General features: G+C 48.5%; 1 protein-coding gene across 2 annotated transcripts in view; it reads left to right on the top strand.

Moving 5' to 3' along the window:
* Positions 1 to 15064, top strand: part of LOC139047491 (protein Skeletor, isoforms B/C-like) — a 38046-nt gene that overhangs the window by 9306 nt on the left and 13676 nt on the right. For both annotated transcript variants that reach the window (XM_070521303.1, XM_070521302.1), the window contains exons 4-7: positions 2632 to 2734; positions 4113 to 4281; positions 8821 to 8896; positions 11792 to 11994. In XM_070521303.1, coding sequence (XP_070377404.1) covers positions 2632 to 2734; positions 4113 to 4281; positions 8821 to 8896; positions 11792 to 11994 — 551 coding nt within the window. The remainder of the gene's footprint in view (positions 1 to 2631; positions 2735 to 4112; positions 4282 to 8820; positions 8897 to 11791; positions 11995 to 15064) is intronic.

Below are 15064 nucleotides of genomic sequence, written 5' to 3'. Positions count from 1 at the left end.
CTGAAAGTAAAATGCATCAGAAAATTTGTAACGGACGACTTACACACAACCTCCAGACATGATAGCGTCGGTCTCTAATTTGAATATACGAGGAAACATAATTCTGTTACGTGGACGCTCAAATGCTGTGCCACCTCTTTGAACCAGCCGTAGAGGCACTCTTAAGTTTTTTAATAAGGTTTGGGTATCGGGTAAACTACCCGAAGCCTGGAAGAAGGCCATCATCATTCCATTTTTAAAGCCCGAAAAACCACCAACCTCTCCCAGTAGTTACAGGCTCATGGCGCTCTCCAGCTGCCTTGCAAAATCCTTTGAAAGTATCGTGAATATGGGATTAACCTTCGTGCTAGAAGCCCGTGAGCTTCTCGATGTACATCAGTGCGGTTTCAAAAAAACATGCTCCACAACAGACCACCTGGTTCGTCTTGAAAGTACTGTCCGTGAAGTCTTTACACACAAACAACAATGTCTTGCTGTATTTTTTTTTTTCGATTTGGAGAAAGCTTATGACACAACCTGGAGGTACGGCATTCTTCACGCTTTGGCTGAACTTGGCATTCGTGGCATATATTGTGGCAAAGAATTTGATTCTGACTGACAGGATGCCCTCGGCGGTGGCACTGAGCCTCTGCTCGGGCAGCTCGTCTAGCAGCTGCGGCAGACGAAGCATTTCGACCGGTCGATCTGCAAGAAAGCAAGAAAGCATGAACACGTGGACGCGTGGCGCGCGTGGAGCGCGCTCCCTGGCGGCGGCGCCGCCGCAAGCGAAGCAGCGCATGCGCAGTGTCTCCGTAGCCCACGCCAGCGCTTTGTTTCCGCGCTGGCCTCGTGCCTGGTCGCCGCTGGCACTCCGCTTCTTCCACACCCTTTCTCCATACACTCCTCCGCTTTGCGCCTCCGCTCCTTTGCGCCTCCTCCGCTTTGGACACGGTTTTGCCATTCACACTGGAGGAAAGCACAGCCATTGCATAATGTGCCGTGCCGAAGAAGAGCGTCGGCTTGCTCGCCTAAGGACACTCTCTTCACAAGTTTCAACCAAGGCACGTTATGGCGCCCAGCATATATACTTGTCACTTTCGCTCCAGGCGATCACGTTTTACTGTGGATACCTCTACGGAAGAAAGGCTTGTGTCGCAAGTTTATCTCAACGTAAAGCGGTCCATTCGTGATACGCAACCGATGAAGCGACGTCAACTGTACGTCATAGCAAAACTGACCTCAAGTAATCGCTGGTCGCGTAAGACAAAGACGTCCATGTGGCCCACCTGAAACGCTGCCGTAACAGGGTTCCCGAAGGAAACAATAACAATCACGTGGTTCCCCAACACGCTCGGCAAGCTTCGTCTGCGCCGGAGGAAGATGGTATGCTCTGCGGTGGAGCGGAAGAAGAGGAGATTGAAGAACTGTGCGCGGTGCAGAGAGCAACTGACTGCCTCTGACAACTGACTGCGATCTCGTCTCTACGCGTGCTCAATCATCTTGTAAATAAACCCGTCTCATATGTAGCCCACTATCATTCGTGCGCTCGTAAACATTTAATAAATTAGCCACAGAAAGCAACGTTCGGGCTTGCAAGCTTGCACTTTCAGCTTCCTTGAATACATTTTATTGTACTACACTCTGCGTAGTACGTAGTGCACTACGCACTACTGCCAGACGCACTATTGCTCACCGCAAGAGCAGGATGCACTACGCTTGGTGTGGGCATTGTGTAAAACCGCTAGTGATGTTCAATTTGCAGCTCCTGTTGCTCGTTTAAATCAGAGCAAGTATTTAAAGAGTCGTTTTCTTGACAGCGTGCTTTCTGTGGTTCCGTCAACATGGGTGAACGCTTTGCTACGATGAATCGTGATTTGTGTGTGAAACAACTTTATATGAATGTGGAGGCTTGAAACTAATAGCAGTGTTTGCACTAATAATGCCGCTGAAGGCAACGTGTCGACAAATATGGGAAATTGTCTCAACCTGTCACGAAGACAATTGTCGTTGTTGTCGAGACGTTAGCTCCAGTGATATTCCTTGCTCTACCGCTGTTAATCAACCTGTAATTGAGAGATGCTCGAAGTTTCACTAAGCTGCTTTTTAAAAATAATTGTTGGTTTGAAGACACGCACAGCGATTTAGAAGTGGAGGCCAGGCAGTAAACTAGTTTCATATCTATTTAGAAAAGAAATCCTGGCACTAGCACTGACTTCGAGATAACCGTCCCCAATATGGGTCACGATATGCTGCGCGGTGTTCTATTTAGCCATATTCGCAATTATACGTGATCCAGACCATAACACGTACTCCGAACCACAACGCAATGGGTACTTTGAGTGAGAGTTTCCTACGAGCGACTAGTGCGCATAAAAGAAAAAAAGAGAGAAGCTACGTGCAGTGCAGTGTACATTAAAATGCAAGCCAGTAAAACATAAACTCCGTGTTCGGTTGACCGAACGCAGCGTTACGTGGGAGCTAACCTCGCACAATGTTACCGCCATATCTAAGGCAACGGGTCTCGTTTGTTCGAGAACGTTGAAGGACCATACGATTGATCGCTGATGACGAGTACTCGTCTTTCTATCGTGTAGTGGATTAAAGGATCCTGCGAAGTGACCGCACGCCAGGCTGATCACTTGATCTTCGCAGCTCCAAGGTACTGGGATCCTACAAGGACTCTACCGTGTACCTGAAGCTTCCAAAGAAAATCACGGAATACAAGTCCTTTGGTATCTTCTGCAAGAAGTTCAAAGTGAGTGACACTTCGTCGTTGACGCGTTGGGCAGTGCACTGCCATGGGTGCAAGTTCGCTGATCACGTCTGACCTAATCTGAAGTACAAGTAAAGGGACTAGATATTATATGTAGGTGTCAGTGGTTTCTCTCCTTTTTCTTTTTTTTCTTTATGTGAGCCACAGTGTTGGGTTGTATTCGCAGAACTGTTCACGGTTAGGAAAAGTAATATAGTTCTGCTATTGGAATGCATCATGTAACCGCACAAAAACAAGGGACAAAGAAGGAACACACAAGACAGGTGCCGAACTTGAAGTTCCGTGCCTGTCTTGTGTGTTCCTTCTTTGTCCTTTGTTTTTGTGCGGTTACATGATGCATTCCAATAACGTCCACCAACTAGCCCACTTATCCCTGTTATATATAGGTCTGCGGCACTATTGACACTCGTGGTACACGTGGACATGCCTTCTATAAGCGGCGCAAGTAGAGGCACAGACTTACCAGAAAGTGACGGGATAGTGAAGGTGTTCTATGCTAACATTGTTCACAAAAGCAGATTGTGGCTAACCGTAATGTTGGACATAATATAATCACGTGGTTGCACCTCTATCCACTATATTGGGCCGTTACGTCATCATTGGCACCCGAATTCGGCCACCATCTTCGATTTCAAATTTCGAAACTATGCCGCCATCTTTTATAACGACGTCATAATCACGTGGTTTCACTTCTAGAAGCCATATTAGATTATGACGTCATCATGGGCACCAAAATTTTGCCGCCACCTTGGATTATGACATGACATTCACGTGACGTCACCAACCACCAATTGGGTTGCTATTGATTTACTATGGGACCACCATCTTGGATTTATCGGTGACCTCATCAATAGGCGACCATCTTGGATATATCATGACGTCACCAATCAATCATCAATTGGGTTGTTATATCGATTTACTATGAGGGTCACCATTTTGAATTCTTCGGACTGAAAATTTCGCGCCGAAGGGACGTGGTAGCAGATCCCTAGAAATAGAGAAACGCGATGAGTAAGAGCTGACGCTCCTAAAAGACTACTTGTTGCATGTGGGAACCCGGCCCATGTCTTCGATGCTACGCACTCGGCGCTGTACCGCTAAAATACTGCAGCAGTCATCAATGCGTTCTCTTGCCCTGGGTATTTTTGTACGTGTACAAGATCTAACCTGGCACTGTTAACCAGCGCCGCTAGCAGCCCTGGTGGTGGAGACTCGACGACCGTATTCGTCGTTCATCGCTGTTAACCGGCCGTGTCTCACTCTGCCTTTTCCTGGCTTGCGTATTAAGCTACCGCGAGCTGGCCTTTATCCACGAAGGAGTTTTGTTCCATCATTTAACTTTTCGACGCCTTATACGCAGGCTGATTTCGGCAACGTCAAGCTTCCAGTAGGCTTCCAACTTCCAAAGGAACAAAGCATAGGCAAGCTTATCACCAAGCAGCCAAGCACGACGGCTACCGACGTCATCCTCAAGGACAGTGCCACCGTGCTGCTCAAGGATTTTGAGTACGACGGCAGCTGTACCGATTGTGAGTATAATGCATCGCTAAGGAGCCAACGGAAGCACTAGGTACAGTTAGAAAGGCAGGAGCGTAGGTTTGTGAGTTTAATTACAAAGCAACAATTATCTCTTGAGCCGAGTGATTTGTGCGAGCCATCGTACCAACTTCGCCGCTTCTGAAGCGAGATTCTTAGTCGACCACGTTCAGAACTGTAAACCTAGAGTAATGAACGGGAGGCTTGGGATTATATTCTGCTGCTCAGGGTACTTCAACGCGCAATTACCCCCTCCCCACCTCCCCTCCCCCCAAAGAGCAGTGGGAATCGAACTTGCATCATCGTGCTCGGCAGAATGCCGTGGCCACTGAGCCGCTATGTGGCTGGGCATTTAGAAAAAATTTCGCATTCCACTCCTTTTTCATCACGCCATAGAAATAGTTATCGCCGTCGCTTTTTCTATAAATTGTCGAGAAAGTCAAAAATACTTATTCAAGCTTAGATGCGGTCAATAGAGGCTTGTTGAGCCAGTAAAAAATTGTAAGGCGATTCCACCTCAAGTTGAAGTCGGTGACGAAAGACAACGTCTTCCTGAGTGAGGTCGGGGAGACAGGGCAGAGTCGTGGCTCACGGCACTCTATCGCGTAGTTAGCTCGCTCGATCGTTCGTTCGTCGCGGGAAAGCAGGCGAACACGAGGGAAGGGCGCGTACTCTCGGCCAGAAACCGAAGGTAGGATAAGAGGAGGCTCGCTCGCTCGCTCATTCGTCGCACGTCTCGCCGGCCGCCAGATGGTAGCCCGTCCATCGCGAACGAGGCGGCGGACGAGAAACCTTGAGCGCATTCTCGCCCACGAAAAAAAAAAAAAACATACGCTGCAGGCGCAGTCGAGCGTCCCGTCGAACGCTGACGTCACCAAACCCATCGACGAGTACGTCTGGTTGTAGAATGAAGGAAAGAGGGGTGTATTTTACACTATCTACTCTGGCCCCAGATACGGAAGCCAACTCCAGGCAGAAGCGTATGCGCGTTCACATCACGACACGTCAGCACCTCCCTGTCACTGCACGAAAGGTCTCCGCTTGTAATAGCGTCGTCTGCTCTAGGTGACTCGATGAGGGAATCTGATGGCTGTGTCGCGGCCAATCATAATCGTCGAATCGGTCGCAATATCCCGGCCATGATAAACCACCATTCCGCAGAACTCTGCCTCCGATGTTGCACCTTCGCCTCCGCATACCTAGAAACCTGGGAATCATAGGCCGATGTTCTTAGGCCGAATCATAGGCCCGCGGTTGCATGCGACGTTTGCCGTTTCCGTCACTAGCTCAGGTTGTTAGGTTCCGGTAGAGTGGTCGTTTGTTGACCCGTCAACAGTCAGTGTCAAAGCTGCGTTGACTGCCAAATTGAATTGGAAGGCGGGGGGGGGGGGGGGGGGAGGGGAGGGATGCCTCGCGATAGACGTCTAAGTACTGCCCTTAGCGGAGTTGAGAAATAACACGGCTGTGTCGCCGACACACCAAGGACAAGTAGTGGACGTGTCCGCTCTCCACAAGTGCCAAAAAGGAACTCTCGTAAGATTTGGAGGGAAATGGTGCGTGCTCTGAACCGAGTGGTGGAGGTGGGTGGCAAGGTAGGAAGGGGGGGGGGGAGAAGGAGAATAGTCACTTGGTCCCAGGGAAACGTATCTAGTAGCTATGTAAATCAATATCGACCCGGATTTTTAGGCTGCGTTATCTCCGGGATCGGCCCACGAATACCCGGTACGCAAACGTGGTAACTCGCTAAGACAAGCTGCGTCTTTCAAATTAAAGACCTGTATGCCCCCCTAAAGTTCCTGCATCCGTCCGCATGGGGATCGTTTCCACTGCAATGCGGGTACCCTGCGCGAAGTCTGTTCAATTAAGGCTGTCTTTTCTCCTGAGATGTCGGTGCTTCGTGCTGAGAAAGTGTCTTGGGAGCTTCGGAAAAGCACCACAGACGAAGTGTCCTGGGAGGAGACTTCGAGCGCCCACATACTACAAGTACGACTGAACAACATTGCGCTTAATGAATGTATGGTTGGAATGGAACGCGAAAGCGCCTTCCCGTTTCGTGGTTGCGACCCGAGCAACGCGGAGAACCTGCTGAACATTTCAAAGCCGCAGTTTGGTCATGGTATGGAAGGTGTCGGGGTAGGGGAATTAAGGTGCGTTCTCACTAATAGGTTTTTTTAAGCGAAGCTTCCTTTGCCTCTTCCTTCGACTTCTCACCTGATGCTGCTGCTGTCTTCCACGCCGCGTCGATGTTTGGGGGTTTAGAGTGCGTATGTACATAGAAGAAGCGTGGCGACGTGAGAAAATCGTTTGGACCTTTGCATCACGTCGCATGTGCACAATGCCTTGGCGGTGCCACATTAGCCGCTTGGCTGCTGTAATAATCCGTGACCCTCTGCAAGAGCATTGCAGCAACTGCAGCTGGAACTTTTCTGCTAAAGCTAAAGTCCTGAAGAGAGATAGATATAATAGTAGAGAAGGGGCAGGTAGAAGGGGGAGGCAGAGAATGGGTAGAACCGGTGAAGTAGCAAGAAGAGTGGATAGCAGTCTTGCCTCTCTGCACTCGCAGTTCCTATGCAGAGGGTTGGGGGGGGGGGGGGGGAGTGGGACGGGACAGGGTAAAGGCGACATGGAAAGGCAAGAAAACGCTACTACTATAGACACGACAGCGAGTGTGGGCAAACTGAAGGTACTGTATGGTACTGTGCGTTTCTGGTACCAAAAAGGAGGCACCACGCAAATTTGTCAACCGAACAAATGACGCAGGTTGTGCAGACGCAGAGCCGCATCAAAGCGCAACGTATGGTCTAGGCGGCACTACGCAAGCGGTCCTACGTCAAATGTACACTTCTGTGCCCGCCGGGGTAGCTTTGCGGCTATAGCATTTCTTCACATCGTGGGTACGATTCCGAATGCAGCAGCTGTATTCGAACGGGAGTGAAATACAAAAACGCTTGTACGCTTAGATTTAGGTGCACATTAAAGAACACCAGGTTGTCAAACTTAATCCGTAGTCCGCCACTTTGACGTGCCTCATAATCCGAGTGCTGTTTTGGCACGCACAGACCCATAATCCAATTCAAGTTTAATATTTCTGCCGTGATGCGATGTGCCATGTGAGGCAATGCGAATGCGCGAGCCTTTCAGAGGTTATGAAATGTGGGGCACAACAATGCCTCAAGCAAACACTTCTCCCTGTGTGTTCTGTGTACTACGCAAACAAACTGCAGTGATGCACGCAAGATAACGTTCAACATCAACTCACCACTACCGTGTTGGACTAAGCGTGGAAGAAATTAAACATTCACCGTCAACATCCTTGCCAATTATCGCCAATGCAAGCAAACAACGCAGAAGGTTTCGCTTACATCGATTCTCGCAGTATGTGGGATTCGCATAAATTTTTTTTAACGACCGCGTCGTGGCCAGTACACAAACGTATTCCGCCACCGTTGAAACGTTATCGTCACGGCTTCGAATTAAACCAGCCACATCGGGCTCACCTCCAGCGCTATTGCAACTGAACATTAAATCGGCTGATTGATTATGAGGCACGCCGTAATGGAATAATTTTGACCATTTGGGGGTTTATAACGGGCTCCTAAACCATAGAACACTAGCGCCTCTTTTTTATGCGAAGCATATTACGAGAGCTCAACCCAGCTCCTCAGGCGCGGCGGTGTCGCCTTAAATACCACGTGACACCGTGACGTCACAACAGAGGAGAAGTGGCTTTGGCTCAACTCTTGCAAGATGGGCTGGGTGGGAATCGAACCAGGGTCTCCGGAGTGTGAGACGGAGACGCTACCACTGAGCCACGAGTACGGTGCTTCAAAGCGGTACAAAAGCGCCTCTATTGAATGCGGTGTTGCCTTAGAAACGAGCTGTTTCTAAGGCTCAGGCGTGCGTCGCTTGCTCAGGCGCACATTTCGTTGGCGCGTCGAACGCTGCGTTGCTCGACGCTCACCGCGTCCAATGCGGGGCGTCCAAGGCGAAGCAGAGTAACGCATGAGTTGTTTCTTCGTCTAGCCGAACCAAATATAGCCAAGTAACAGCAGTTAATCAGGCTAAACAGTGGTTCAACAACTAAAATAAAGGCTAGTATGCTTCGCATCCTGGGCTTAACCTTACCTAAGCCACAGCCATTTTTTTGTTTTCTTTTTAGCATCATGCCGCCCCCATCAACATGAGGCCGCCGTGGCTAGGATTTGAAACCGCGGAGCCGTGCATATCAGGGCAATGCCATGGCCCCCTACAAGCCACCGCGGCGGGTGACATCAGCTGATATCTCGCGAATTAGCCTCCGTTAGCTAATGTAGTTTCATTGTTTTCACTGTTTCATATATTAACTTTTTGGACAATGTTATTGGCTGTTACAGGTGCACTTGCCGAATGCATTTTAGTTACGTTTCTCAACGCACGTTTTGGTTTCAGTCGAGAGGCAGGAGGGAGGAAGCACTTAGCGCGTTCAGGGGCTGGTACAGAACGCGCCTCTCTTTTCCGTTCTCTTTATTTTTCTTTGACTTGTTATCTCTCAGCGGCGTTCTTCGTGGCGGCTCCAACTTCACAAGCCAAGCCGGAGGAGCTGACGCACCTCATCTACGGCAACGGAAAGTACGTGAATCTGTGGCTCCTTATCTTTATTTTTTATTTACACTATACTGCAGACCTCATGTGGCCCAAGCAGGAAGGGCCAAACTAAAGGATGCGATATTCGGAACGCCAAGAAACAGCTGTGCAGGGATGATCACTGACAGCAGACAGGCAGAGTGTGGAGAACATGAATAGAAGGAGACAGTTATACAAAGTTGGCAACGGCATTTCAAATTTTTTTTTTCACCTTCGAACACTTCTGGTAGTGAATTTCATTTCGCGATTGTTCGCAGGAAATACTAATATTTATATAAGTTTGTCCGCGAAAAGTAGTCCCATACTTAGGCGTACTTATGTGTGTGGCGGGCTTTCTGTATAACCGAGTGCCTGACGCAAAGGCCGCACTCATACGGGGCGCATCATCCTGTACAACGAATGCTTCAAGGCCAATTGCAAGGAAATGCAGGACCGCGTGCAAAGCCTCGTTTACGATAGCGTAGATATAGATCAGACTCTATAAGAAAAAGATGTTTACGTTTGAAATGCGAGCGGATTACGGCACAAGAAATCTCGCAGAAATAGCCGCTTTTCTTTGTTTAAATACGAAACTGATAAGACCGTTCTGTTTTGCAAAGATAATTGCTAATGTTTAGCAATTATTTCGGAAATACGTGTTCATTGTTTAATATCCGTGCCACACTGCCACAGAAATTACATTAATTCGGTAATACCGTAAGTTCCCTAATGCCTCCTTTTTTTAGGCAGGACTGCAACACGTAGAAATTTAATTACATTTGACATGACGACATCGATCACAGTGTCTCTTGAAGTGAGCAGTTCGAAGGCATAAGATAAAAATAAATACGCAGTTACTAGTTTAATCTGCCTTCATGAGTAGTGAAACGAAAAAAAAAGAATGCAAGCATACTGTGGTGTTAGCTTGAGTTTGTTGCTGTATTTTACGAAGTTTCGACCGACCACAGCAACTTCCGCCATTGCTTACCGAACCCGAACACTAAAATCAAAATGGCACCCGCCCAAGTTCGTTCCAACGCCGGCCTGAGAAAGTTCGCCGGGCTAGAAAATTTTTTTAAAATAAGCGAGGAATTATTCAACGACCAGCCGCCGGGTCTGTCGTTAACCGCTTCAGGCGCCGAGGTTCTCCGTCTGGGATACTTTCCTCAGCTACATTAGACTCCTGGAAGGACAAACTAAATCAACTAGACTTAACTTATGCCATTCACTCTACTTGGCAAGGTGGGTTATAAGACTGGAAGAGTATTCAAAAAAAAAAAGCAAAGGAGCGGGAATCCGGTTATTTCTCGCAAAAATCGTTACAGATATTCCTTCTTTCCAGGAGCCGTATACGGTCGGAATTCCCTGCCTCACAATTCAATATTGCTTGGTACAGGGGTGTAGTTCATGTGGCTTTTTTTCTAGTCTTCTTGATTATCCTTTTGCCTTGTACATTCTCGTAAACATTTGAGCTGTTCAAATTACGTACTTCATTGAGATTTTGTGACAGCGTCTGTTCCTATCTAGATGTTCATCCTGTCCTGCTCAGACCCATCGTCTTTCGCTTGACCAAATAAATAAATAAATAAATAAATAAATAAATATAATCACGTTCCTTAGACCGTGCATTAAATACTTTCAATGTTTTACACGAATGGAAAAAGTGGGTTACACGTTGCACTTACTGAAATCAGCACAGTTTTTCAATGGGATCTTTTTAGGGTGCATGATAAAACGCAATTATATTGCACTTGACTTGGAAGAACGTCAATATTTATTCATTGTTTTTATTTATCTACACATTGAGCAAATCCATGAAGACGTTATTACAGCAAGCCCACTGGTTGGTGTTTGAAACAACAAAGCAAAAATAAATCCACAAGTGCATAATTTTGAGAGTGTTAATAAAAATTTCTTTCAAGAGCATGGTAGTTCTTTAAAGGCACGGGAAAAAAATTTGGAAAGGAAATTTGGTATTTGATGGCTTATCACGACAAATAGATTTTAAAAAAAAGTAACTGCTTCAAATGTATGGGTTGAGAGAGTTCTAATTTATTGTTCACAGATATATAACATATACCAGATAAACAGGTATATTGGTACGAGTGTCCATGCTCCACCGCTTAACAATAAGATAAGTCGGTGTCATTAGAGAAGCACAAATGAAAAAAAAATGGCTTTCGTTATATATTTTATGAATGGAACGTGAAGCACACAGCAAAGAAAAGCTTTATGTGACCTCTGCAAAAACTGACATTATCTAAGTGCGGCTACACAGACCCAGCGTGCAATGAAGGCAATGAAAGCATAGGGGTAATTAGCAATTGTTGAAATTGAAGTGTAGAAAATAATGAGCAAGAAAGGGAAAATGAAAGCAGACGAAAAGATAGCTTGTCGCCCGTGGGCGCCGAACCCGCAACATCCGCTACGCCTGCGCTGCACTACAGATTGTGCTATGGCGACGGCCATCAATCCAGCCGCCATCTTGGGTATTTCTGTGCGGCAGCTCCAGCCCTGGTATCGTTGTCTAGCAGCATCATTGCGTGTTGGCTTTATATGGTCGTGAATAATAAAACTGTCTGTTCGCTTATTTTCAGGTATTTTAGGTAAACTACGAACGTATGTGCTTAATTTGCGCACATTAAACAAGAAACGTGTACTTCTTACACAATTTTTTTTTCGGGAGTCACATTTGTTGACGTGAGTATCGATTTCGGTGAGGCGCTTGCGATACGGGTGGAATGAAAACTGTCAGAATAATAATAGCGCTTGTGTGCTGAGAGATTTCGGCGAACGGCTAAAAGCATCCCATCTCGGCGTAACTCTGCCCGATGCAGTAAAATCGTGCTGCAGTATTATTTCAGAACCATCCACGCCTATAGCGATTTTGTGCATGCGCAGGACGACCGCGCTGGAGCGCCACGATAAGGTGGACGTGAACGTCACGCTACCCGAGGGCCACCACTGGAACGAGTTCGAGTGGTTCGCGGTGTACTGCGTCAGCAAGAAGGAGAGCTTCGCCGACATCACCGTCAACAAGGGTTTGGCTGAAAGCGTGCCCGTTCACAACCCGAAGACTTTGAATAAAGTGACAGGCAGTCCAGGTAAATTCAGCTATGTATAGGGGACAGACGCTTGCGGGTGTGGTACGTGGCGATGTACGTTCGTGCCGTAGGTTTGTAAAGATGAGACGCCGGCCAGACTACACTGCATTAGCAATGACCGCGTGCTCTCTCTTTCTTTCTCTCCCCAGTACTCCTTGTTCGACATGTTAAGAGAAAGAAGAATCGGAGCAGATAAATGACACGGACAGCGACGCATGCCACTGTCCTGCATATGCTTGCCTTCATTGCGCAGTGAACCTTTCTTCTTCGTTGCAAACCAACTTGTTCTAGGAAACGTCTTGATCTGTCTGTTTCACCAGTGTGTGCCAGCCGTAATGCACCAAATGGTATGTGGCGTGGTCGCTGTGGTGGCACCGTTTGAAGGCCTAATTCCGGGTTTCAGCCGCACGATATATTGACAGTTACGGTGCGCTCAGGAGGACTTCGTTTTCTCTGCACGCCCAATATCTCTCTCCTACGACAAGCCTCCTCCGTCGCCCGACAAGCCTTCTACGGCTTGTCGGGCGACGTCGGACACAGGTAGATACTCGGAGGCGTCAGGACGGTATGGAAGGAGCGTGTCGATGGTATGTGTAGGCTCGCGGCAAAACAGGAGGTAGAAAGGTGAAAATCCCGTAATCGCCTGGATCGCGGTGTTGTACGCGGACGTGATGAATATAAGGATGTGGTTCCAGTTACCATGATCAGGTGCCACGTACATCGAGAGCATATCACCAAGTTTGCGGTTAAATCGCTCTGTGAGCCCGTTAGTCTGGAGATGGCATGCCGTGCTTATCTGATGAGCAATATGGCATTCAGAAAGCAAACTTTTGACGACTTCGGAGAGGAAGGCGCGACCTCGATTGCTGAGGAGTTATCGAGGTGCGCCGTGTCGAAGCACGAAGCGATGTAGGACGAAAGAGGCTACATCTCGCGCTGTAGCACTTGGTAAAGCAGCAGTTTCGGCGTAGCGTGTCAAAGGGTCAACAGCAACTATGATCGACCGATTGCCGTCTGGCGTCATGGGAAGCGGGCCGTATAGGTCGATGCCGACGCGATGGAAGGGTGTGGCAGCGCACGGGAGCGGCTGCAAAGCACCGGGAGGGTGTAAAAGCGGCGATGTGCGGCATTGACAGTCAAGACATCACCGAACCAACTTTTGTACAAAATTGTATATGCCGCGCCAGTAGTAGCGATGGCGAATTCGTTCGTACGTTTTGAAGACTCCGGCATGGCCACACTGCGGATCGTTGTGGAAAGAGGTACATATTTGTGACCTTAAGCTGCGGGGAGTCACCAGAAGCCACCGACGGCCTTCAGGAGTGTAATTGCGTCGGTGGAGCAGCTGGTCACGAATGGCGAAATCAACTGCTTGGTGTCGGAGGGTTCGGAATACAGGGATGGTCGATAATCTAGATGCATAGTCGAAAAGAGAAGCGATCCACGGGTCCCGACGTTGTACGAGGCAAATGAGTCCATGTCGAGAGATGACACGGAGTGGACGGAAGTTGTTCCGCAGGCCGAGTCTGGAGGTAAAGGTGAACGAGACAGGGCGTCAGCGTCTAAGTGCGTGCGTCCGCTGCGCTATACGATGCGAATAGCGTACTCCTGGATGCGTAATGCACAATGGGCTAGGCGGCCAGTGGTATCTTTCACGTTGGCGAGCCAACAAAGCGCTTGGTGATTTGTGACCAAGTCGAATGGGCGCCTATATAGGTATGGTCGGAACTTGCCAAGTGCCCATACTAAGGCCAAGCACTCTTTTTCGGTCACGCTGTTTTGGCCTCAGGCTTCGTCAGCGTGCGACTCGCATAGGTGACTACATATTCGGGTTAGCAGAGCTTTCGTTGGGCGAGGACGGCGCCGATACGGACCTCGCAGGCATCTGCATGTACCTCAGTTGCAGCTGACGGGTCGAAACGGCGAAGAATAAGTGGGGAGGTGAGAAGACCAGGCAGTGTAGCAAAGGCGGAGTCACATGCCGGGGACCAGGAGGAGAGGGCGGCGTCACCGACTAAAGCTGAGTCAATGGCTCCATGATCGATGCGAAATTCCGAACAAAGCGCCGGAAATATAAGCATAGGCCCACAAGCCTTCGAAGTTCTTTGATGGTCTGAGGCTTCGGAAACTCAGCGAATGCTCGAAGTTTTGCAGGATCGGGTAGAACGCCGTGCTTGGACACAACGTGGCCTAAAATGGTGAGCTCTCGCGCGGCGAAGCGGCACTTCTTGAGGTTGAGTTGAAGGCCAGCGTTCGTTAGACAGGTCAAAACTTGTCTAAGGCGGAGCAGGTGAGTAGGGAAATCAGGCGAGAAAACCACGACATCGTCGAGGTAACACAGACATATAGACCACTTGAGGCTACACAGCGTGTTGTCCATGAGTCGTTCAAAAGTGGCAGAGGCGTTACAAAGCCCGAAAGGCATCACGTTAAATTCATATAAGCCGTCAGGCGTAATGAATGCGGTTTTCTGGCAACCAGCCGCAGCCATCGGGACCTGCCAGTACCCTGAACGCAAGTCAAGGTACGCGAAGAATTCTTCTCCCTGAAGACTGTCGAGGGCGTCGTCGATGCGCGGCAAGGATAGACGTCATTGCGCGTTACCTTATTTAACCGAGGGTAGTCGACGCAAAAGCGAATAGACCCGTCCTTCTTGCGAACGAGAATGACAGGAGATGCCGAGGGACTGTGCGAAGGTTGAATAACGTCATGGTGCAGCATATCTTCGACTTGGGTGGTAATGACACGGCACTCATCGGCAGAGACGCGGTACGGTCGTTGACGTAACGGCTGATGTGAACCGGTGTCAGTGTAGTGCTGTACTTTCGACGTGTGGCCCAGGTGAGGTTGTGAAACTTTGAATGAACTTCTAAAGTGGTGCAGGAGATCAAAAAATGGCTGTGGCTTAGGTAAGGTTAAGCCCAGGATGCGAAGCATACTAGCCTTTATTTTAGTTGTTGAACCACTGTTTAGCCTGGTGAACTGCTGTTGCTTGGCTATATTTGGTTCGGCTAGACGAAGAAACAACTCATGCATTACTTCTTCGCCTTCAAGAGTGGAACGCGACAGC

This window comes from Dermacentor albipictus, chromosome 7 (assembly GCF_038994185.2).
Source record: "Dermacentor albipictus isolate Rhodes 1998 colony chromosome 7, USDA_Dalb.pri_finalv2, whole genome shotgun sequence".
NCBI lineage: Eukaryota > Metazoa > Arthropoda > Arachnida > Ixodida > Ixodidae > Dermacentor > Dermacentor albipictus.
Note: the sequence above shows the minus strand (reverse complement) of the source record. Positions and strands in the feature narration are given on the sequence as shown.